At 40.8% G+C, this 23800-nt stretch overlaps 3 protein-coding genes across 11 annotated transcripts in view; 1 reads left to right on the forward strand and 2 right to left on the reverse strand.

The window, feature by feature from the left end:
* The window catches only part of tmpoa (thymopoietin a), a 29017-nt gene extending 20484 nt beyond the window's left edge, over nucleotides 1-8533 (reverse strand). For 3 of the 9 annotated variants that reach the window (XM_040148798.1, XM_040148783.1, XM_040148775.1), the window contains exon 1: nucleotides 7900-8531. In XM_040148798.1, the coding sequence (XP_040004732.1) occupies nucleotides 7900-8142 (243 nt within the window). In that variant the 5' untranslated portion in view covers nucleotides 8143-8531. Of the gene's footprint in view, nucleotides 1-7899 lie in introns of all 9 variants that reach the window. The other 6 variants (XM_040148806.1, XM_040148814.1, XR_005709121.1 and 3 more) reach the window with 5 other exon arrangements.
* A 360-nt stretch (nucleotides 8534-8893) lies between these two features.
* LOC120803395 (serine/threonine kinase receptor associated protein) lies at nucleotides 8894-18694 on the reverse strand. Its single transcript, XM_040151807.1, has 9 exons — nucleotides 18236-18694; nucleotides 17624-17759; nucleotides 16293-16374; nucleotides 15434-15506; nucleotides 15023-15122; nucleotides 14673-14810; nucleotides 13830-13966; nucleotides 12948-13097; nucleotides 8894-9686 (listed from the first exon to the last, which is right to left on the reverse strand). The coding sequence occupies exons 1-9, from the start codon at nucleotides 18345-18347 to the stop codon at nucleotides 9625-9627; spliced, it is 990 nt and encodes a 329-aa protein (XP_040007741.1). The 5' UTR covers nucleotides 18348-18694; the 3' UTR covers nucleotides 8894-9624.
* Nucleotides 18695-19963: 1269 nt separating this feature from the next.
* LOC120801015 (protein bicaudal D homolog 1-like) overlaps nucleotides 19964-23800 on the forward strand; it is a 38256-nt gene continuing 34419 nt past the window's right edge. Inside the window, exon 1 of the mRNA XM_040147520.1 lies at nucleotides 19964-20182. Within this exon, the coding sequence (XP_040003454.1) occupies nucleotides 19964-20182 (219 nt within the window). The remainder of the gene's footprint in view (nucleotides 20183-23800) is intronic.

Below are 23800 nucleotides of genomic sequence, written 5' to 3' on the forward strand. Positions count from 1 at the left end.
CACACTGCGGGGCAATACTGACGACTCTCTTCTACAGAAGGTAGCTGGGGTTTGTCCAAAAAGTTGCTGGATTTGTCGCTAGGTGTTTTAGTGAAGAAAATTTGCTAAAGGGGTGTGAAAAGTCGGTAAATCTAGCGACAAAGGCGCTAAGATATTGAAATAGAAACTGTTTGGGTCAATTCATTTTTTGGCCAGTGGGGAAACTCCAACACTAGGCCGGCCAACCAATGGTGTAACTTCAGTGCTCAGTCATGCGGCATTCTACCGACCAATGGTGTAACCTTATCATTCACTCACTTACTTGTGTTTATAGGGCTGGCCCCACTGTTGCAGTCCAGCCAACTTTGATAGCTACAGGTAAAATTCTTACTGCATCTGGGTTTCTAAAGCTGCAAGAAAAAACAGACACTAACTTCTTTACAATGCCAGGTAGACTATTTACCTAGACACCTACATAAATGATTTGACAAAAATATACTCTTCTGTGCTCTCATCTTGTGGTACCCATTTTGATCTTATGTTATTTGAATATGGATCGAAACCTGTTCTTAATGCCTAAAGTCAAGTAAATATTGGCACATGTATTTTTAACACTGTGATTGTTGCACTACAATGAAAGCATGTTCAGTCAACCAACAATCAGGCAGACAGCCTACCTAGCGAACTCCCCCTCCTTTGTTTTTGTTCAAAATGACTTAATTTCACTTATGTTTTACTTTTTCTCACAAGACAAAGAGTTTACAAGAGTTCGTTTATTCCAGAGTGTGGATCCTTTTTATTCATGACACTAGGACAGTTCCACAGTCTACAACAGTCAACATAAAAGGTTTTTGAATTCAGAGGTACATTTAGATACATACTAATTAGATGATCGCAACTTCAACCATTATATTAGATAATGATAAAGCAAGCTAGATTCAAGGTGGACTTTTTTTTTTTTTTTTTAACTTTAATTCTTAAAAATTTGGTGCATACGTAAATTGTTATGTTATGGCATCAAGGATATTCAAATTACTATGAAACATAATCTAGCAACTTCTTGAGCAGGCTTTAGCTACCGTCACTGAAAAAAAGCTTGCAACACTGGAGCCAGGCAGTGTATGTCTATGAAATGCATACATATAGAAATGGTGGCATAGTAACAATGAAAAGCATATTACTGACTTCAATTATCTGTTTTGGTGCCAATACAGACCTTCTGCTGTCAGAATGAGCCCAGCTGAGCAGAGTTGGTGGAGGTGGAGAAGCACCTTCAGACAAAAACACCAAACCAAAACTACTTATTGTAATTCTTTGCATAACCACAAAAGGTCAACTCTCAAAGTGACTGTGGTCTTTAAATGAACATCTGGGTCTAAAGAGACGCTCTGCAATTCATTCAGTTGGCAATAAACCAAGGGAAAATGTGAGGAATGCAAAGATGATGTGCTCAACTTCAGTCGTGCGGTGCTGCCAGGGTTCACAGCATGTAATAAATGTGGGAGACACACAGAGAGGTTGTCTTACTCTGTGTCTGGCTCTCAGTGGGCCCTAAGCAGGGTTTGGTCTGGATGTGAGCCAGAGTTTTACATAATCACAGCAACCTGGGCTGGAGAGACTGGGAGAAGAAAAGGGGGAAAGACGGTGTTTGTACTCCCTCTGTAGAACCACACCCTGGCCTTAAAAGGCATAAACTCTTAGCCCACTGCTTAGCTCAGCCTGTAGCTCCATGGAGCAAACTCCCTACAAACACTGTCAAACTTTACTTTACAATTCCTCACTAAAGCATGGATGAAGTAGTTTGACTCAATGCTTGCCTGAGTAACAATGGAGTATGTGTGGTTAGCCACATTTTACTCTGCTAAAATTAACCACAACTGTTTGCATTACCGGTATCACATTTTTTTCATACTTTACAGCTCATTCTTCTAAATCATATCAGCACAGACAGTGTTAAAAGGAGAAAAACTTCAAGCATGTGAGACACAAAGTATTTGAGCCTTTAAGGTTTACTTTGAAAAGCCTCTCACTTCAGCTAACTATTTCAGAAATGTCAGGAATGATATGTTGGTGTGATGGCCATTTCCACCTGTACCTCTTACCAGCAGCCTATACTGACTTAGGCATGTGAGAATCTGATAAACAACCTCTACAATACAATACTACAGTCCCTTGGAAAACAAAGGACAAACTAATTACATACAAGCTGTGACTTTTGGCAGCCCTTCACTTTTTACCACACACACACACACACACACACACACACACACACACACACACACACACGGTAGTAAGTCTGAGCACAAAGAGAAAGAAAAGCATTTCCTCAATGAAGAAGCACATTCCAATAAGATAACTGCACTAAAACTTCAGTCTGCTCTGCCATTCAAATATTAAAACTGCACTACGTGGACTTCATACAAAAACACACTCCTCTATCGGTCTAAATCACAAACATCAGCTGAAAGTGGGAGGAATCTTGTCACCCTAACTTCAGACAACAGTTTGTTTTTTTTACCAACACTCAACATGGTCACTAGTAGTAAGTCTTCCACACTCAAGTATAACATCAGAACTCTTGATGACAATCCTTAATTCTCGCCTTAAAAGCAGTGACAAAGTTGGACTATCAAGAATGGCTGAACATGTGGAAAAAAGATTTTTTTCCATTGCCATGGTCAGTGCAGTATGCAGTTGGCTGAGACCACATTCGTGATTTCTGGGTAATTAAATTTTTATACAAAAAATTCAGAACAGTCCCATCTGGCTCATAAGCAAACATGTTCTGTTTGTGTTTAATCATATTAAAATTCAGGGGGAAAGTGCAGCAAATACAAGACATTCAGTGACTGAGAGGGCTGTTTAGGCTGTCACCTGAACTGATCATGAGACGAGATGCATCAGGATCTGGTTAAATTACCACCACTGCTCAACCATTTCCTAGGGAAACCCTGTACTGAGCATACAGATGGACAGAGGAATAGTGGGTTGATCCTTTTTTTTTGCTATAAAACTGTGACTGTTGAAACACATTGTATCTGCTGTGAATCCAAGCTGACTACAGCTACTCTCCTCCAAGAAGGAGCAGCTACAAACTTATCTTTCAAGGATACAGGATGTGAGAGTTGCAGGCTCAAAACATAGGAGGTTAATGGTAGAATATTCCTTTGAAAACCTAGAAGCTTCAGCTAATGAGCATGAACCTTGTTTTCTTTTCCCACAAAGTAAGCAGTTTGGACTTCCGAATGCGTGCTTAACATGCCGGTCTTCGCAGGACTTCTTGGTTCCTGGTTACGAGGATCTGACCCGGGTTCAAATTATCTAAGGCCCTGTTTATACCTGGCATTTACATGCGTCTTGGTTGATCCGATCACAAGAGGACAGCTCTAAGTACAGGTGTGAATAGACTCAAGACGCATTGGGAACGCATTGAGATCTGATTGTTCAGACTACATTCGGAGATGGTCTAGGCCACATATGGCCACAATTTTTTGGCAGTTAGCAAATGTTTCCTGCGCCACATTGAAGGACTGCCCATTTAATATGTACATCCTCTGCGTAAGAGGATGTATGTAGTCATTCACAAACAAATACAAGTCATACAAATTGCGTAAGCTGACTTTTTCCACGACGTCTGAAATCTGACATACTTAGAGCTTTCCACTTGTGATTGGATCATGGACGACGCACGTTAATGCCAAGTATGAACAGGGCTTAAGTCTAATCAGTTTGGTTAGGGTTCCGTGGTATTCTCGTGGGTCTCAAGTCTAAAGATGTTTAATGCCTGAGAGCACACTCACAATCAGTTCTAATCATCAACGAATTCTCAATTGATTGATTAATCATGTGGCCAGTAAAACCTCATAAAACTGTGACAAAATGTCCATCACAGTTTCCTGGAGCCCAAGAGGACATAATCAAATGTCCCATTTTATTTGACCAACAGACTAAAACCCAAAGATGTTCAGTTTATTATCATCTAAGACAAGCAAAAGCAGAAAATTCTCACATTTAAGAGGCTGGCATTTTTCTTAAAAAATGACAAATGATTAATCAGTTGTGAAAAAAGTTGCTGATAAATTTTCTGTTGATCGACAAATCAATTAAAAATCCAGTGCACCTGTAATATTTCCTGAGGCCGGCAAAGAATGTAAAAACTTTTAAAAGAATGTTCATAACCATTACAACAGACAAGGAGATATGCTGACTTTTAATCCCTAGAACAAGTTATAGCCAAACAATTTATGACATTTTCTACAACAAAAGTCAAATATTTGATGGTTCAAGTTTCTCTAATATGAGGCATTCTTGGTAGTTTGACTCTTGGTTGGATGTCATCTTGTGTTTTGGGAAAATGTCTAGGTATTTATTGCTGTTTTCTTACATTTTTTGGACTAAATGGTACATAATAAACAACTATAATTAAAATGGAAATTATTATTACTCCAAGTCCAAAGTAAGATAACCACAGATAACCTCAATAACATCCTCCCATCATCACATCACAAGTGTCGCTTTATTCAGTTAACTGTAATGTCCAATCACTGCATAAATTTAATAACAATAATAATAATATAGAACAACAAAATCTGAGTACAACCCTGTGCAATATCACTAAAATGTTCAATGATTCAAAATTGTACCATTTTACAAAAAAAATATATTATTTTAAGCGTAGGGTATTTGATCTAATGTATAATTAAAAACAAACAGGTTAGATAGAAATTAAAAATCTGGGCCACAAAGAACAAACTCACTTCAACAAAAGTGAGTTTACCTGTGATTTCCATTTAAAAATAAATAAAATAATCTGTGAGGACTGCAGCTCCCTCAATTTTAGTCTGGGTTGTTTCTAATGCAATGCTCCACATGGTAAGGAACTGCCTGAACAGGTAATAAACCAGACTGAGACTTCATAAAGATGGGACAGGGCGAAGGTCACCGCTTGAAGTCAGCCTCTATGGATGGCGTTAAAAAAAACAAACACAAAAAACAAAAAACAAAAAAACCTATTTCACACAAAACTGCTAGATTAAACTTTGAACATATAAAGAAGCCTGATTAATGTTTGCACATTCTTTGGTCAGATGATACCAAAATAAATTTGGATCAGTGGGGGATGGCGATCCAGCATGTTTGCTGTGGATCTGGCCAGGACTACCACAGTGACTGCATAGTACAGACTGTGAAACCTTTACGTGGGAGAAGGAGGGAAAAAACTCCCAGAGGAGTTTGTACAGAAGAAAAAAGTGAAAACTATGACATTGCCAAATAAGTCCCCTGAATGGAATCCTGAATGGAGTATTTAAAGCTGAAGGTAGAGCGACAAAACCCCTCCAGCAAAGAGCAGCTGGAAAGAATCATCTATAAAGAATGGCAGATCATTTCACCACAGATTTTTGCGAGACTGGTATCATCCATGTCCAGGTGGATCGAATTTGTCATCAAAAATAAAGGCGGACATACAAAATATTAAAAAAATGAAATAATGTAATCTCAACAATGAAGCGTATACTGACTTTTGTTGCAGATTTTCCTTAAATATGGTGTGTGTATAGTCAAACATAACCAACAGTAACCCAGGGTAGAGCTTCCTCTGTTAAAACACGATCAGGGTCAGTGCACCACTTCCCAGCATTCCTCTTACTACACCTTTTATCTGTCATTTCAGATACTTTACCATTGAGGGATTTAACTTCCCTTAATGAAACCACAAACACATATCACTGCCTCATCAACTGGTGAGACTCGTCTGGCTTGTGCTGCTAACAAAATATAATTTCGTCTCTCCCCGACAGCATTTATTCATCATCTGAAAACTCATGAAAGATTGATTGTCTTCGCTGTCCACACCTCACAGCACACAAAGAGCTGCTACCACTCTAAACAAACAGTCGGGGGACCTTTACCTGACCAAAGGAACTCCAAATAAATTCACGGCAGTGAGTTCAGAGAGGAAAACACATGGATGTCAATCTTCACAGATGAAGAAAATATGCAGCGTAACGTTTGTACACATGGATGCTTCTCTTAACTACAAGCAGCAGTGAATGAATGAGACAAACATGCACACAGTCACCTCCCACGTCTGACATGTCATTTCTCATTCCCCACCGTCGATTTGCTCACACCCTTCATTCTATCACCCTGCACATACCACCCCCCAAAACAAGCCCAGACCAGACACGTCCTGCTGTACACCTGCTTGAATCTACAGTAGATCAACACTGAGAGAGTTTCTCTACAAACAGAACAGGTGTTACACATTTAACATTAACCAATGCACTGAGTGTGGTATTACAGCATAAATCCAATCTCTAGTCAAAAAGGAATTAACAGGTCAGCCATGATGACCAAATTAATGATGAAATAATCAATCATTTCTATATAGGAAAGGTATCAAAGCATTGTAAAAATGACCCTGTGCCTGAGTTTTTGTACCGGTAGCTAAACATTTTCTTAATTTAACAAAACAAGTTCACTAAAGTTGCATGACAGTGCAGACACATTTTGGTCAGTGCAAATAATGAGGTTATACCAGAATACCACGCCCTAACCTTAGGGTTCTGGTAACCTGTGATGACCAATTGTCATTTCTTAAAATTTTATTCAGTAAACCCAGAAAAACCCAAATAACAAAACCTGTTCTTAGCGGTCACCCTAACTTTCTCTCTCCAGTACAAGTCTAAAATGGTTCGAGACAGCTTAGCATGTAAATATTATGTAAAACCAACTTCTGAGCACACTTTTCGAAGGTCAGCAGGCTTTAGAAGTCACCCTGCTGGGGTAAATCTTTAAAATGCTCCTGCTTGAGGGCTCTGAAGTAGCAGCCAGTTAAAGGAAAGTCCCCCATTCATTCATTCGAAAACAACAGACACCTATCGGTTTCTATATCTGAGCGTAGTTTCATTTCATGTAACACGTAAAGCAGCGTCCCCGTCTGTCCATTCAAAACACAAAACCCGATTCAATCATCATGTCAAAGAGCAAATGATTAAACGACCGAGAGATAGACACACCCCACCCGTCTTGCACTTCAGTAGAGAGATTTTAGGTTAATGTAGTTTTGTTGTTACTAACAATGGTGAAAATGCTCCTCCATGCTGGTGGAGCTGAAGTAAAGCGGGAAACGCTTCTTTTCGTTCGGGGGGGGGGGGGCTGAAACGTGTGAGTCTGGTTAGTGGCCCCGACGTGATCAGGGTTCGGCCACGGATTCATTCGTGACTCTTTTATTTGAAACTATTCATTTCCATACTGGGGTCCAGGGGCCATCGGGGAGTCTGAACGAGAATGAAATGGGTCCCCAAGGAAAATTATTGACAGGCCAATCTCAAAATGAAATCCTAGTGGATTAAACTGAAAGTATTTCATTTCCATCCACAGCTTTGGTATGGAGGGCTGCAATAGAACTTTTTTGGGTGGGGACCTTCGGAGGGAAAAAAAAAAAAAAAAAAACATTCCTGTAGATGATGAGAGTCGGCTGTAAAAGCAGATATACACCAACCAGCCACAACATTAAAAACCCCCAGTTTGAACGTTGGTGCTGATTGGTCTATATTTTACATGGAAAGGAATGGTTGATTTATTGATTAGTTGAGGTTTATTATTGCATGTTGGTCAGAGATTTTTAGCATCTGCTAACTTCTGTGGATCATTTGTTATTATTTTGGACGCTTAGACACTGCGTTACTCACGAGTAATCGATTAGTCAGAAAGTAACCAGTTGATAAATGGATAGTTGCAGCCGTAACTAAGGTCTTTATTCGGGTACCTGAACATAGTAACTCACAGAACTGTGGCACTCCGAGGAAAACTAATTCCACGTCTTTTAGTTAAGTTATCGAAACTTGAACCACTCTGCAAGCTACTGCAAATAAATTTGAAATTAACGTTAAATCCTAAACGGAAAACCAAACTCACTCTGCCGGATGAGCGACTTCTGCTGGCGACCACGGGCGGCGGCAGCTCCTCGTCGCTGGAGAAGGCGTCCAAAGTCGTGGCCGTGGCATGTTTCTTGTTCTGAGCGGTCAGATTCTTCAGATAAAGCTGCACATACACGTCCTTGGTCGGGTTTCCACTCGGAAGCTCCACGTTTTGGGCCAGCAGCTCACTCTTTAGCTTGTCCTTAGTAAGCACAGACGGGTCGTCCAGGTACTCCGGCATGTCGGCGTGTAGATGGAGGGACAGTTACCGTCGCCTGGGTGAGTTAGCTAGCTAATACCGAGAGGGAAAATGGAATACACGGGGGGGGGGTGGATCCAAGCGGAATGGCTAACCAGCGCCTCTTGCTGGAATTGATTCGTAAAGCAAAAATATTAGCTATGGAGGTAATAAGTGTGCTCCAAAGAACAAAGGAGGAACTAAAAAAGAAAAAAAATTATATGACTTGCCGTCGTTGCTTTCGCTTCCTCGTCCACGCAGAAAAGTGAAGAAATGAAAGCGGTTTTTTGTGATGGGTTGTTTTGGGTGAAATCTGCACCGGGCCGCGGTTACGCATGGGAATGACCCGGCCGGAAGTGACTGCATGCAGAGGCTGGCACCTATTGGTCAGACGTTGTTAGAAAACGCCTCATCATTGGCTGAGCAAACACGCAACTATTGAAAATGAACCACACGTCACGAGTTTTCTGACACGCTATTCAATCAAAATAGATATATGAAGATAAAGACAGAGACGTTATCAGTCTATCATGACTTTGATCAAAATCCGAAATGTGTTTATGACGGCGCTGTCATTTCAAATCTTGCAGTCATTTTACTTTGTTACAGTTTGTTACTTAGTGTGCAAATGATAGAAACTGCTTTTGTATGTAAATTACAAACTTGAAACATAAAACGCCGCATGGCCCCATTCATCACCAGTTGGCAGAGATGAAAAGATAAAATAACACCAAAAAACACCAAACCCAGTTTGCTCTTTGTGCATTACAAATAAAACAGTAATGCATTTGTTTATTTCATCACTGGACACAAATGAAGACAGAACCCAAATTGGAAAAAACCCAATGACATTTCTTCCCTTTCCACTTTGTCACTAAACAATATTTTCTTTTATTTGGACACATGACTTTATATACCCAACCAGTACAACAGCAGCAAATACTCAAAACAAAGTTTTTGAAGAAATGAAAGAACCGTTAGCAAAAACTGTGCTCCTACTTCAAGTTTTCTTGTCACTTTGAACTGAAAACAAAAGCCTTGGTCCAGCTCATTAATCAATTACTTTAATTTTGAAACGAAAACCAATCTTAGTATCATGTGGTTCGGGGGATTTAGGGTTCAAGGGCAAAGGGAAGTTAAAATAAGTTTAAACAGACACAACTGGGCTGATAAGAGAGAAAGCAGGCAGCGATGAGCAAGAGACATTCACAGCTCTACTGCTTCACTCTCCAACCCATACTTGTCTATATGACTGCATAAAATCTGTGTGTGTGTGAGAGTGGGTGAGTGAGAGAGAGAGAGATGGCTGGTCTATGACAGACAAGGCAGTCATAATATCCACATCAGTTCCTGATGGATGGAGATGCTCTGGACTCTGCTCCTTGTTGGGGCCTGATAGAACACCCTGGAACACCTCTCTGCTCGTATCCTTTCCTTCTTCCTTTTCTCTTTTCATCCTGTTTCCAAAAAGTACTCTTTTTTTCCTCAGGCTTTGATCTCAGGGGTCGGGGTGTAGAGCTGTTCAGAGTTCTCTGTCCCCAGGTCGTCTGAGGAGTAAATGCAAGACAAAACAACAAGGGGAATAATTAGAAAACAAGACTAGGTCAAAACCTAGTATATGGCTGGACCACTCTATTTGCTTCTCTCCTACTCTCTGTGCTCATGCACAGTAATTTAATACAGATGATTTCCCAATAAAGCTGTCCTCATTTACATGTTATTCTGCTTCTGTTGTCAGACAACAGAACAAGTATGAAATAGTGACTGAAACATGGCCAATTTAGACTACATGTTAACCAGCAGTCACTTGTAAGCCATTCCCAAGCTGCTGCTCTGCACTGCTAAAATCCCGATTTTAAAACCAAGACATTGTCTGACAAAATCAGCAGACTCATTAGTTAAAGACAACGGCTGCGCTGTGATTTCAGCTGTAGAAAAAGTTAGAAGCTCATTCACGTGTATGTCAGCTGCCATGCGGTCAGTTGAATGAGACGTATAGAGAGGTGTGCCTGCGGAGGGAAAGCCTGACCTTGCACTCGCAGGGCAACTGCTGCTGCTGGCAGGTTTCTATCCCAGTTTCCACAACAATTTTCAGACAGTTTCTTTAATCAGAGGCTGATGCCAGCCAGATAGTTCTGAGTAGATATTTTAAAGCCTGGAGTGTAACTTCACTATTTACATTTTTTACCTTTTGGAACCATAAAATCCACATTTGGGTAGATGTCATAGTGATGTCCTCAAGGTTATCTCAGCTTGGGCTTGAATACTACAAGTTTTCAATAGAAAGCCTGCGTAACAAACTGGTGGTGTGGAGTTTGAACAATGTGGGCTTTTAACAGGCAGGGTCTCACTAAAAGATGGTATTCAGTTGCATTATGGGAAGTGTAAGTCCCAGCAAGTCAGGATATCTTGGCCTCTGCTACTTTGATTTGGACCTTTTTTTTTTTTTTTTAAATCCGTCTGGAAATTCGCCAACTTCATGGCAGTGCAATACTAAATCTTTATTGTCCAGCTTGTATCATTTATACTTCATTTCTCTTTGAATGAAGATTATCTGTCTCATTAAAAAAAAAAAATGAAATTACAGAGGACACCATGTAAATGTGAACTTACAGTACACACATATACAGCATAAAAGGATACACCATCCCCAAACAAAGAAATTCCTATTTTTACATTATCACCATTAAAATTCATGGAAAGATGACAAAATTGAAATTTATTAAACATGTACTTAACATAGAAAGCAGCTGTATGTCACCAATAACTGTATAATCAGTAAATTAGGCAACTTTGCCTAGATCATGGGTTAAAAAAAAAAAAAAAGTACGCTATGATTAAATTCCACAAATATGTAATAGTCCAGTACTTAACATGTCCTCCGTTACTTTCAAGTACTGTTCTGACCCTTCACGACAAGTTCATGACATATTGTCACGTCTATCCTGTTCCACTCCTGGAAGATGTTTGATGCCGAGTGCTGCTCAACATGTTTCATTAAAATTCCCCACAGATCAAGGTCGGGGGACTTAGGTGGCCACTGCAACACTTTCATCTTGTTCTTCCTTAACCCATTAAGCCCTAGGCTATTTTTTGGAATTTCCACCTGAAAAAACAAATCCATATTCAATAATTAATTCCGTAACTGTAAGGTTAAAATGAACAACCTTGTGCTCTATGGATAAGCGACATATTTGGGAGAATTTTGAAATACAATTAGGTCTCCTTGTTCCTATCACCAGGCAAGAGTGAGATTTGAAATAAAAATCTGAAATTTTTTCTTTCACCTAAACAAACATCTAAATTATAGAGTGAATAACACAGTTTTAACAATGAGTCATTTATCACTGATGCTATTGAACTGGTTATAAAAAATCTCAACTGCAATTCTACCAAATATGATGAAAAAGAAATGAAGCTCAACAATGCTACATCCATTTTAGTCAGAGTAGTACTAGGCCTGTCCATTTTAACCATTTGGAGAGTCAAGTGTGCCAAAGAGTTTTCCGACCCCAACATGTTCTCTAACTGTAAAATGTCTTGCTCAGCGAACTTCTCAAAATGGCAGCAAAGGTTGTGACTGCCGGGGTGGAAAGGGTTAAGAATGCAGCCGTGGCCTTGGACAAATGTTTGGGGTCAATGTCATTTTTTTAAAAATTGACAGACAACACAGGGTGTGGAGAAGAGGATAACATCTTCTCTTTCAGGATTTTAAAATACATCTGCAAATTCATGATGCCATCAATGAGGTACTATTCCCCCACACCTTCAGCTCTCATACACACCCGTATAAGAACTTTACCACAGCCACGCGTCACTGTGGGGACCATGCACTTGTTACTGTACTCCCCCCATTGAAATGCCATATATTTTTGATGCAATCAGATCCAAAAAGATTGATTCTGGTCTCATCAGATCAAAGTATGGATTCCCAAAAGTCCTCAGCTTCATCAATATGGGCCTTGGCAAAGCCTACTTTGTCTTCAGCAGTGGCCTCCTGCATGGACATCAACCATGTATTCCACTTCTATGCAGGGTGCATCTTGATGCGTGATGAAAGTCACTCCAGTTTGGCTTTCCACAGCTTTGGGCAGCTATGAGACACTTGCTTTGCGATTCTCCTGCACTTTTCTCAGCAAATATTGCTCATGATGTGAAAGCTTACGGTTACGGCCGTGTACTGACTTTATAATGGACATTTGCTCATCTTCTTGTACCCCTGACCTCTCTTGTCCAGACAATTGTCCCATGTCATGCCTTTGTTGTGAGCATTTAGTCTGATAGTGATTCAGGAGGTTTAGTACCACTTTTAAATGTCAACCACTTTCACTTGTTAAAGTGAGTTGGTTCAAGAGACTCATCTGCTCATCAATTGCCCTTAACTTGCACCAGAAAAACACTCAAGTTTTATTTTGTAACTTTCAGGAGGGTGTACTAATTTTTGCAACATGGCCTTTTATAATTTTGATAAGAAAAATCATATTTTCCTGTTAAGTATTGACATGCTTCATTGATAATTGATACACCAGCATTGCCGGAACATTACATCATAGAGGAACCCCAACTATGTCTTATTTGTAAAGACAGGTAGCTGAATTTGTTAGGTTTCAGAAGGGGTGTACTTATTTATGCTGTATATCTATATATATTCTACTTGCATTACTGTGCTACTTTACAGTATTAATAATATTTAATTTATTTTCCAGCCTTTTAAAAACTGGATGCAACCATAGTATTTTCATCCTGTATTCCAGATTCTGTGACCAGCAGTGACTACAAAAATTAGTGCTCAAAGTTGGGAGTATTACCAGGAAGGACGCACTTCCACAAGCCGTAGGTTTTCCCCACCGCCGTCTGCCACAGTCGGAGGGTGCCGTCTTCAGAGCCGCTGGCATACAGCTCACCATCTGGACTGAAGCGCACACAGTGCACTGGACCAAAGTGACCCTTATAGGACTCTGCAGACAGGAGAAGCAGCAACAATATTAGACAGGGTGGTTAAAGATCTGACTTCAATTTTTTTTTTTTACTTTTTATTCTCTCTTCGCTATAGTCACAGTTGACAGCTTGTCATTTGGATCTCTTTTAATTGGGAAATATTTGGATATTGTTTCATTGTTTTCTTTTTTTTAATTTTTCATATTTTAAAATGGGCTTTAAAAATGGATCACAATCTGTCCAGGAATCAATTGTATAACTTTTTTAGAATTTGGGGTCTTGTACATTGTGTGTTGAACACGCTTTTTGCCTTTTCTTAGAAACATCTTTTCTTTAAAAACAAACAAACAAACTGGCAACACACTGAACGCAAGTCATTCATTCCTAAAGATGGGGTCACTGTGCTAGAGCAAACTGTAGTTTGCAAGCTCTCTTACACTGCCTTGCCAGCCGTCCCTTTATGAGGTCACACTAGAAGAAAGAAAGATAGGAGAAAAAAAAAAAAAATTCATACTACTATTTCATTTCTGAAATTTCAGCATAGGACCCCATCAGCCAGCCAGTCACTCTAGCCAGCAGCTTACACCCTTAAAAAGAGGAAAATCCTCTTTAAAACAGGATTTCCTGAAGTGTTTCATAGTGGAGGCAACCTGCCCCAGCTGAACTAAAGAGCTACTGCTATCCAAATACCTGGGGGAAACCCTATACAATGATACAGAGTCCTGAGAAAAAAGCTTCTCTCTGCTCCTCACCCAGCTCCTCCTTAGTGCTATAGTCAAATTTGTAGAGCTTGAAGTCCTCTCCACCGGCAACAAAGAAGTCCTTCTCTGGGTGGAGGGAGGCTGAGTTAATGGGAGCTGGGGCCTCCACAGTCTTGATCAGGTCCAGGCTTGAATATTTAAACAAATAACAATATTAGATAGCCAGCAATATTCAAGAGGTAACAAGATTAATTTGTACATTTCCCGTTGGATGACATCTGCTTTTGCTACCGTGCTAATCTATAAAATGAAAATCATTCTAATGCCTCAGTTAGTTTATGTCACTGTGGAGAAGCTACATGTCTACAGTACAAATCTCTGTCTCATCTCTGTATACATTTGTAGTCCCTATAGCTCTCAATGCTGCAAAGGTGTGGTCGCCTGAATTTCTTTTTGTCAGATGACTCCATGGGAATAAAACACAGATTAGAACAATGATCCCCTTGCAGCAGAACAAGAATTGCTCTTAGCCTCGGTTAAAGGGAAGCATTTCTATGCCTTAATACCATGCATACTGATACTATAAGGTTAAGTTAATGACAACAACTCTATTTTGTATTTAACTATATTGAAACAAAAGGTCAGTTATCACAGAAAGTCTAATGTGACAAAATGGAGCTTTAACACGCAAAATGTGTGACCACTTTTGTCAGAACAATATATGCACACTCCTTGGTTATATTGCACAATTTTGTTGTTTGTTTGCCAACCAAAAGAACAGAAAGGTAGGAGATTTAACTGTCCTGAAATCTCTCAAAAATATGGATTGATTAGAATCACATTTTATTCCCCATCAAGAGTTCTAAGGTTTGTATGCTTATTTGAGAAATATACCTCAGGGCATTGTAGAAAGCAATTGTCTTTCCATATGTAATCACAAGAATCTCTCCATCAGCCATGTACTCCATGCTGCTTACAGATGTATCAAACGTCAGAGTTTTCACCTCTTCCATGGAGCTCCTATCCCAAAGCCTGGACACACATACACACAGACACAGGCTATAACATCCAAAAGATCTGTGGTGTGTTTGCTGTCAGAGAAGTGACTTGTTAGACAGGAGAATGTTTCTGTGACAGCACAAAGCTGAGTCACAGTCAGGATGATGAGTTAAAGTTTGTCACACAGAGTCAGATCTTGGCATTGACGCACAAAAAGGTAAACCATGAGAAGCCACCTCACTGACCGTATGGTTTTGTCCTCAGCAGCAGAGAGGATCTGCTTGTCGTCATTACACCACAAAGCTTTCTTTATGGCTGAGGTGTGACCTGCAATCTCCTGTGGTGCTGAAGGACAAAGATTCCAGTACATAAGACAAAAATGATACAAAACAAAAGTCAGGGTTTGACTGGGATAACTTTGTGTCTATTCTCCTTTTTCATAATTCACTGAGCTAAGTCTTTCACACACTACTGATTTTAAATAACCTCTGTTTCCAGTAGAAGGGAGGTGCTGCACTGACTAGAGCAGAATTTACAGGAAATGATAAAGAAACCCTAAAGGAAAGCATACTGAGACCCCCCAAATACATCAAATTATTAATTTAGCTACATGTATCTCGAAATAAGCAAGATTCCTCTTTAACACCTTCACTTACCTGCTTCAGGGTTGCTGAGATCATAGATGCGCAACAGCTTATCATTTCCTCCAGTCAGCAGACAGTTGCTGTCCTGAGGAAGAGAAGCAGAACTATATTGAGAAACATTATCTGTTTCAAAAAATGTACCAATATCAATACATCCATATTACAAGAGGCACTTCCTTTATGCCCCGCCATGACAAGAGAACACGTATGTTTACAGTACTAGTAGTAGTAGTAGTTTTACCTCCTTAATACACCGCCAAAGTACACCAAAGTCTAATCAGATCATGTGCTCCATATGGGGTACCTGTGGTGTAAATATTGAGTCTCTACTATGTATTGTTCTTGAGTTATGTTCTCTCACTCACTCACACACTCAAGCGCACACACACACACACACACACACACACACACACACACACACACACACACACACACACACACACACACACACACACACACACACAAAAGGTCTCCCCTATTAAGACAATTAGTTCATTCATTTGCAAAGATCTGGCAAATGCTACATGCTACATACCTGGTATCCATTTGAACTTGTTAGCTTGAAGTGTTAAAGCGTTAAAGAAAATTCAGGGAAATCAGTGTTCCTTCATTAAGATGCAACTTACTGCAGCAAGGTGCTCCAAAATTTCATCAGATCCTCTGCATATGGAGTACTTGTGGTGTAATTATGGAGTTTCTACTATGTATCATTCTTGGGTTATTGTCTACAGACACCAGCATGACGACATAATGGCCCACATGCCATTTACCATGGTGACAGGACATATAAACATAGACGGTATGAACAGAAACGATGAGCTTCATAATCGTGTTCTTTAAACAGTTCCCCACATCCAGGAACGGCACTGACCTGAGTAAAGCTGACAGTCTTGACAATGTGTTTGTGTGCCAGCGTGAGGACCTCGTCTCCACTCACTGCATCCCACACCTTCCTGAAAAGCATAGACGCCAGCTTTTAATTGACAACAGTACATGTGATAATATCTACCTTTGCATACCCTATTTTTGAAAGCAGGATTTTTTTTCATTGATTTAAAAATCAAATTAAGACAATCCAGATTTGTTAAAAGAAAAAGACATAAGAAGGTGTCCACTGCAGAAAATAAACAAAATTAACTGAATACTAAAAATACAGGAATCCAAACAATGAACTGGCAAATCTATTTTTCTGTTCTCTGATTTCTTACTAACTGCTGCTCTCCAGCAGTCATGCCACCATGGTGAGAAGAAAAAGGGCATTTTGAGCTACCACTCACATGGGATTTGCAATGACACAACATGTCCTCCCCTGCAAGGGTACAGATCTTTCAGGTATTTTTAACAGTTTTTGGATAGCTGTGGAATTCCATGGCTCAGACACCGAGTTACATCTGGTTGTGGCTACAAAATCTTTGTTAGAAGTCCTGTTTTAAGGCCAGAATTTGAAAAACTAATTTTCAGTCTCTGACATAATTATTATGGGATTCTACTGATCCATAAAAATGCCACAATTTTTCTTTACTGTATACTCTTTACTTTTTACGTGTCGGGATCCTGAAGGAATGATGACTTTCCTCTATAGATTGGTAATTAGAAGGGCTGTTTAAGCACTTTAATGCTCTGAAGTTAAATTGCTGCAGAGCAGGTTATCCATGCAGTACAGGTTACCGCGGCGATGCACCTCAGTTAAACGTGATCCAGCTTTGTGATACCAGTAAACCTGAATCAAGCCCAAACATAGCTGGCTATCCCACCTATCTTGCTCAATGATGCAGGCCCCTGGAATCAGGACAAATAGTGCTTCTTCCAATGCTCATATTTATTTATTTACCTAAGCAAAGATCAATTACCAATTTATTATTATTAACATTTACTGAACACATGTAAATTGCATATATAGGATGGAACACACAGTGTGTTAAGATATCCTCACATCATCTCTTTTACGGAGTGTTTTGGATTAAAATCAAATTATTGACCAGATCACATGTAGACTGAGGTTACTGAGTAGTCGGAATAATGACAGACTTAGATGTTGGATGTTAGTATAACATCTCCCAACAATCCATCTTTGCATGCATAACAAAGCAGTTCGAGACAAAGAGATGTATTCGGGATGAATGGGTTATTTTAGGCTCGTTTCAAGATACACATGTAGGCAAGAGTCTGCTAGCCCCTGACAGGACTGGACTCTCCACTCACGCTGTAAAGTCAGCGGCGGCGGTGGCTGCTTTGGTGGCGTCTCTGTTCAGAGTGGCTCCCCAGACAGCGCCTTTGTGACCCAGAAACGTTCCAATCCAGTCCCCTGTGTCTCCCTGGCGCAACATGGGCTTGCCATCTAACAAGGAAAAGCAGGGAGGATGCAAATGTAAAGTCTAAGGAAAGTGTACCAGCAGATGACAGCGGTGAAAGAATGTGTGGATACTGCTGGCAACAGGTGTCTGTCAGACAAGCAGACTGTCTCACTTTGATTACGTCATATTTAGCATTGTAACTGCAGCTTTCAGGAAGCCAACTTTTAAAGAGAGCAAATTCTAATTAAAAAGGTTTAAATGATCAATGTAAGAACATAAATACTGATCAAAGTGGCCAAAAGAAGCCTGCAGTAGTTAGCGTAACTATGTAACCAGCAGACACATACAAATTAGGGTTCAACTGTGTGTCACAAATCAGACAGGATGCAGAGTGAAGAACTCCGCTGTCGGCCTGGATTTAGGTCTCGGAACCACTTCCAGCGTCTAATGTTAAACGTTAAAGCCCTTTCCGACATTTTGGCAAACCTTTCTTGACTTAAATACTGGCCACTGGTCTCACCTTTGCAGGCACTGATGAGGAAATAGCCATATGGAGTGATTCCACTGAAGGCCAGGTCAACCACAGGCCGGGTGTGACCGGAGCAGGTGAGCGGAGTCTGTCTCATCGCCATGGTCCTCCAGCCGGACTGGAGACGGTACGCACTGAGGAAGGAGACGTTAGTACGCTAGGAGCTAGCTAGCTAGCCGAATACGCTAGCGGGCTAAGAGAAAGACAAGACAACAAGCTATGAAGTATTTCGTTGTGCAGTTTCCGTTGGCAGGCAGCTGGCTGCTGGTAGGACTCTGAATGAATGAGAATTGACTCCGTAGGTTTGTCAAACTAAATGGCAGATCTCCCTCCCAGCGAAGGAATGGCTCTCGTGCTAATAGCTACAACATTGCAACTAACTAGCAACGTGCAACGCGGCGTAATTACCGCAGCGGTGATATAGCCGTTGTTCCGCTAGCCACAACAGGAACCATACTTTCACAATAAAAGCGTCACCTCTTCAACCTCGCTGCTGACTGACTGGAGAATTAGTGCACAACGCTAAATGATTAAAGACATTTTGAAAGACATAACCATACGAATAAATATGAGAAAATTATAATATCGTCATGGAATTGTGAAAGTGAAATGTTATTTCATTCTCGCAAGACGAGCTCCAGATTGTTTTTTTTTTTTTTTTTTGCAAGACTGTAACTTACTTAAGGAAAGTCTTTCTGGCGGACAATCTTATCTTTTCATTTCCAGGAGTCCCCCGAGAAAGCCAATAAGTTAGTTAGTGATAAATTTAAAAAAGTGTTCACATTTATTTTCATAACGCTTGGTCTGAATTCCAGAAGTTCCTTTTCTCCAAGTGGCCTAATCCTTTACACGGTAATGTATTTTAGCATATTCCATTACTTTCTGACATAGTCTAAGTTTTAACTATAAAAAGTTAATACAATATAAATCGGTTCCAATGTTGTTGTTTTGTTTTGTTTTTTACTTTTCTTGCTTTTATTTTGTATAATTTTATTAAGTGTAATATGTATAAAGCATTACTTTCTGCTCATGTGCTTCTGTAATTAAAACAATTGCAGGCGATCATGAGCCCCTTACTGTGGACTTTTACGCGTCCTGTGTCCAACACCTACAAGGGCTTCGTTTTCTCGTTTCAGGTTTATTATTAATCGATTAAAGCTTTGAAACGTGTAAAAATGACAAATGTTATAGCAGAAGCAGCTCGAAAATAAAAACAAGAACCTTGTCCATAGTGAGCAGTCCGATCTCCAGAGGGCGCGTACAGCTCCTGCTGTTCTGCGTTTGATTCTGTGAGGCAGGGGCTGAATTCCGCTCCCTGAGGACCCGAACACTGTGAAGCCTGCAGCAGCATGACAGAGAGCGGGGAGTGTGCCTTGCTTCACGGCTGCGGGCAGAGATGGCGTCCTGATGCCGGTGAATAAGCAAAAATCCGAGCAGAGGGAGGGGGAGAGGATGCGGGCAGCGGACGATGAGAAGCAGCATCATTCAGAGCATCAACTGGCAGAAGATGACTTTCTGTGGCGACGATGACAGCGCTTTGTGGATATTCACGGTAGTTTATTGTTCTTTTTGTTTTACATGAGATTTGAAGCAGCGGTGTGATTTCCTGAGAGGGGAGGCGGTGGGGGTTTGTTGTCTACCTCAGTTGCTTCTCCCTCCGGCGGGGCTCTCTGCTCATCCGACGCAGGGAGGAGAGGGCAGAGGGAGGGAGTTGGGGCGATGGCCGCCGGTGGAGCAGGATGCGGGGACACGGCGGAGCAGTGCCGGGTCGAGGTGGAGCGCCTGACCCGGGAGCTGGCGGAGGCCAACCGCGAGAAGATCCGGGCGGCGGAGTGCGGGCTGGTGGTCCTGGAGGAGAACCAGAGCCTCAAGCAGCAGTACGCCGACCTGGAGGCCGAGCAGGAGGCGCTGAGGTTGGAGCTGGAGCAGCTGCAGGAGGTGGGCTCGGCAGGGGTATGGTTCGTTACTCCGAAAAGTAAAGCATTGCCAGTGATGACTCAAAGAAGTCATGTCGTTACCGATTCGGCACTAAGTACACTCTGCCGTTACATTTGCACCGTTATCTTTAAACCGGCGAGTGAACGGGAAATAATTTGCGATGTGTTCATATACGTGTACATCGATTCATGTTGTTCACCACACGGCTCCGTGTGCTGTAATCTGAGCCACTGGCTACCTGTAGTTAGCCTTCACCTGCTGGACAGCTAACAATAGACAGGCCCAGCTCAAAGACTAAAGTATATAGCCTATTATAAATGACTTATCCCCCTTCCATTCGGAAAATGTCTCTACTGCTTATATATCTCTATGTTTAATATTTGTTTTTACTCTGCTCTGATGTAAATGTTCTTTGGTATCTTGTTTTTTTTAATTACATACGTAGTATTTATATTTACTTACTGTACATTTACTTTATATTCATATTTACTTAGTATTTATAGCTTAGAATATTCAGGTGTCTTTTGAAAACGAGTTAGGCCGCTTAGATACTAAGAATACCACACAGCCTTTGACTTAGTCCACTAAGTTTAATAAGATGACAGTCATAATTGTGACTGATGTCATGATTTTTAGATACCAGTGAGAGCTTTATTCATTTTCTTGGCCTCTAAACCTCCCTATGGACCCTCTCTCTACCTTGTCACTTCGACGGGTGCATTAAAACTCATGTGAGACACAGACTTGTGGCTCTGTCTTGAGGAGGGGCCGTGCGTTAAATCTAGTACTAAAACTTTTATTATTCGAGTTTATGTTGTCCCTGTGCATATTTCGTCAAATTGCCACATCCTTACTGATGCAGAGCAAACCTGGGGCCAGGTTGTATTTCATGCATAGAACATACTAGTTGGTTTTGGGAACTGTAGGCAAAATATAGAGGCATGTAAAGTCTGGGAGTCAGTACTGGCCTGTAGCTCATTTTTACCCTAGGTCCCCCTTTAACCTTAAGCTAGTCACGCAGTCAGCTTCCTCAGTAAGATATGATTATTTTTCTGGTCAGTCCTGGACAGCACAACAAGTTGTAAACATAACACTAACATATCACCTTATGAAGTTGTTAAGGATGAAAATGTTAGCAAGCACTTGCCTGTGTACACAATCAGCAGACGCAGCGCAACATTACCATTCATTTGGAGTCATGTTTCTGGACTCCCACCGATCGTAAGTCTTTAGCTGCTAAATGCTCCGCTATGCTCACCAGCTGCTCTCTGACTGCATCTGTCTGCTGTTTGCTGCTGAGCAGGTAGTGGACGGTGGGTTTCCAGAGTTTTTTTCTTCACTGAAAACAGCTGCCAAAACCAAAACAATGAGCTAAAAGAGTGTTTAAAAGTAAGTGTAACAGACGACTTTTTTTAAGTTAGACATAGTCATTTGATCCATTGTTTATATAAAAATATTGATTAGTGCAGCTTTAAGTATTAACCATTCCTCTGCAGAGGAACATCCCAACACTTACTGTTATACTATATGTTGCCATGGTTATGATAGAAGCATTGCAGGAACCATTAGGGTATTTTGCAGTCAGCTCTTTATCGTGTCTATAGAGTATTTGTAGCAACTTTTTAGTTATTTTAGTTTATGACGCAGGCCAGTATTTGCCAGAGCACTCTGGCAGTAGAGACACTTAACTTTTGTTAGTAAAAACAATGCTGCAACTGTGAGGTTGTGTTCCTAACCAGACCTCCACCATATCATTCGTATATGTCTTGCCTAAATATACAGCACGATTTCTGACGATGTTATTCATGTAATTCTGCATAGTATTCTGTTCCACTGCTGGCCTCAGGAGGGGGGCTAACCTCCACTGAGTCTGATAATAATTGACATGCATCAGAGAGCAGCATTTTCCAACATGTACGTGATGTATGGCAACGCTAATTCACTAGTTTGTTAGCTGTAATGCAGCTGAACAGTTAAACCCTGAAGGTCAGTGAGTGTGTGTGTGTGTGTGTGTGTGTGTGTGTGTGTGTGTGTGTGTGTGTGTGTGTGTGTGTGTGTGTGGCTTTGACGAAGGGGGCAGCAGTACCAGCTCGTACATATGGTGTGTCAACGGTAAATTTTCAGCTATGGATACGTGGTTATTGACAGCAATGGTCTGTGGGAGTAAAAGGCAACCAACGTAGTGAAGCTTGTACACACTGATTGTTAGAAGCTTCCCAGTGCAACTGTAGCGCTGCACTGTTGGGAACTTGGCAGCTCAGCTGGAGCAGCTGGGGGTGTGGTTATTGACACACGGTAATTCTGGTTTATTACAACCCGTGTCTCATTCTTGTAGTTTTGGCCGTCATTTCTATCAGTAACATTGCAAACACCAAGTTAAATGCTGAGATCTGGGAACACGGCGACATCACTACAACAAACTGTAATGGGTCAAGAAACAGGCAATAAGACAGGTTGTAAACAAATCAACAGGTCATCTGTCACACTTTACAGTTCCACTTCCTGCTTTCAACTTTGACCTTCTATGCTTGGTGTATTGTACTGTCAATGAGGGATTAATACCGATTTTTCAGATGTGCTTACTTTCAGTTTTACCAACAAGTAAAGTAGTTAAAACAATCTGGCTGAGCAGTTGGCTTGTTTAGGGCTGCAAGTAATGATTATTTGAAACACTGATTATTCTGTTGATTATTAGTTAAGCTTTTACAATGTCAGAAAATTGGGAAAAAAAATGTCCATCTCAATCTCCAAGTGCTCAAGGTGCCAGCAGTCCAAAAACCAATGATATTCGATTTACAGTGAAATAAAACAGAAAGAAGCAGCAAACTCTGACGGTGTTTTCTTTCACGTGACTGGTAAAAATCAACATTACATACGGTAGCAGATCCAGTTAATGCAAACCCAGGCTTTTTTATTGAAACGTTTAAACTGTTTTTCAGAAGAAGGTTTTTTTGCATCTTGGATTTGTAATAAACTAGAAATAATCTTCCATAACCCTGCATCAGATGTTCAAAGTCAGTCTATTGATTTAGACCAACTGGGATATACCATGCAGTTCTTTTAACGGCCACTAGTTTTTTGCAGCCATACACATCGTTTCCATGTTTGGAGACGAGTTTGTTTAATTGACAAGTGTTTTGGCCAGTAAACCATTTTGGATGCTGCTTGGTTGTCACCTCAGCTCCACCTCACTGCCAAAAGTTGTGTTTTTTGGGTCCAGTGACTTGTGGTACCGTCAGACTGTTGTTGCTTCACATTCCTCATTATGTGACCCCTGAGTGAGATTACTTTGGTTTAATACAAGGGGACATTTTGAGGCTAACAAGCAAAATGTTTGCTTTCAGAAGATCCCCTGGACCCTTGATAATTTCCACCATTCCTCCCCACATTCTGTAAACTCAATCCCACGGGCTGCATCCATTCGCACACACATTGTCTTCTGTTAGACTCCATTCCAGCCCCGCTAACTCAATATCTCTCATTTCAGCTCATTGGACTGCTATCGATCCTTTCTGTCAAAAGGCATGCTGTCTGGGGAAGATGGTTACGCTGATGTGAGAGGGCTAATACCTCGCTAAATTAGCTTGTTATTAGCTTCTCTGAAAAACAATTGCGACT

This window comes from Xiphias gladius, chromosome 2, assembly GCF_016859285.1.
Source record: "Xiphias gladius isolate SHS-SW01 ecotype Sanya breed wild chromosome 2, ASM1685928v1, whole genome shotgun sequence".
NCBI lineage: Eukaryota > Metazoa > Chordata > Actinopteri > Istiophoriformes > Xiphiidae > Xiphias > Xiphias gladius.

Coding starts and splice junctions, on each gene's coding strand:
- LOC120803395 (XM_040151807.1), bottom strand. CDS start 18,347: ATGGCGATGAGACAGACTCCGCTCACCTGCTCCGGTCACACCCGGCCT. Junction 15,123..15,433: donor TCTCAGCAACCCTGAAGCAG/GTAAGTGAAGGT, acceptor TTTGTCCTTCAG/CACCACAGGAGATTGCAGGT. Junction 14,811..15,022: donor GCTGAGGACAAAACCATACG/GTCAGTGAGGTG, acceptor ATGTGTGTCCAG/GCTTTGGGATAGGAGCTCCA.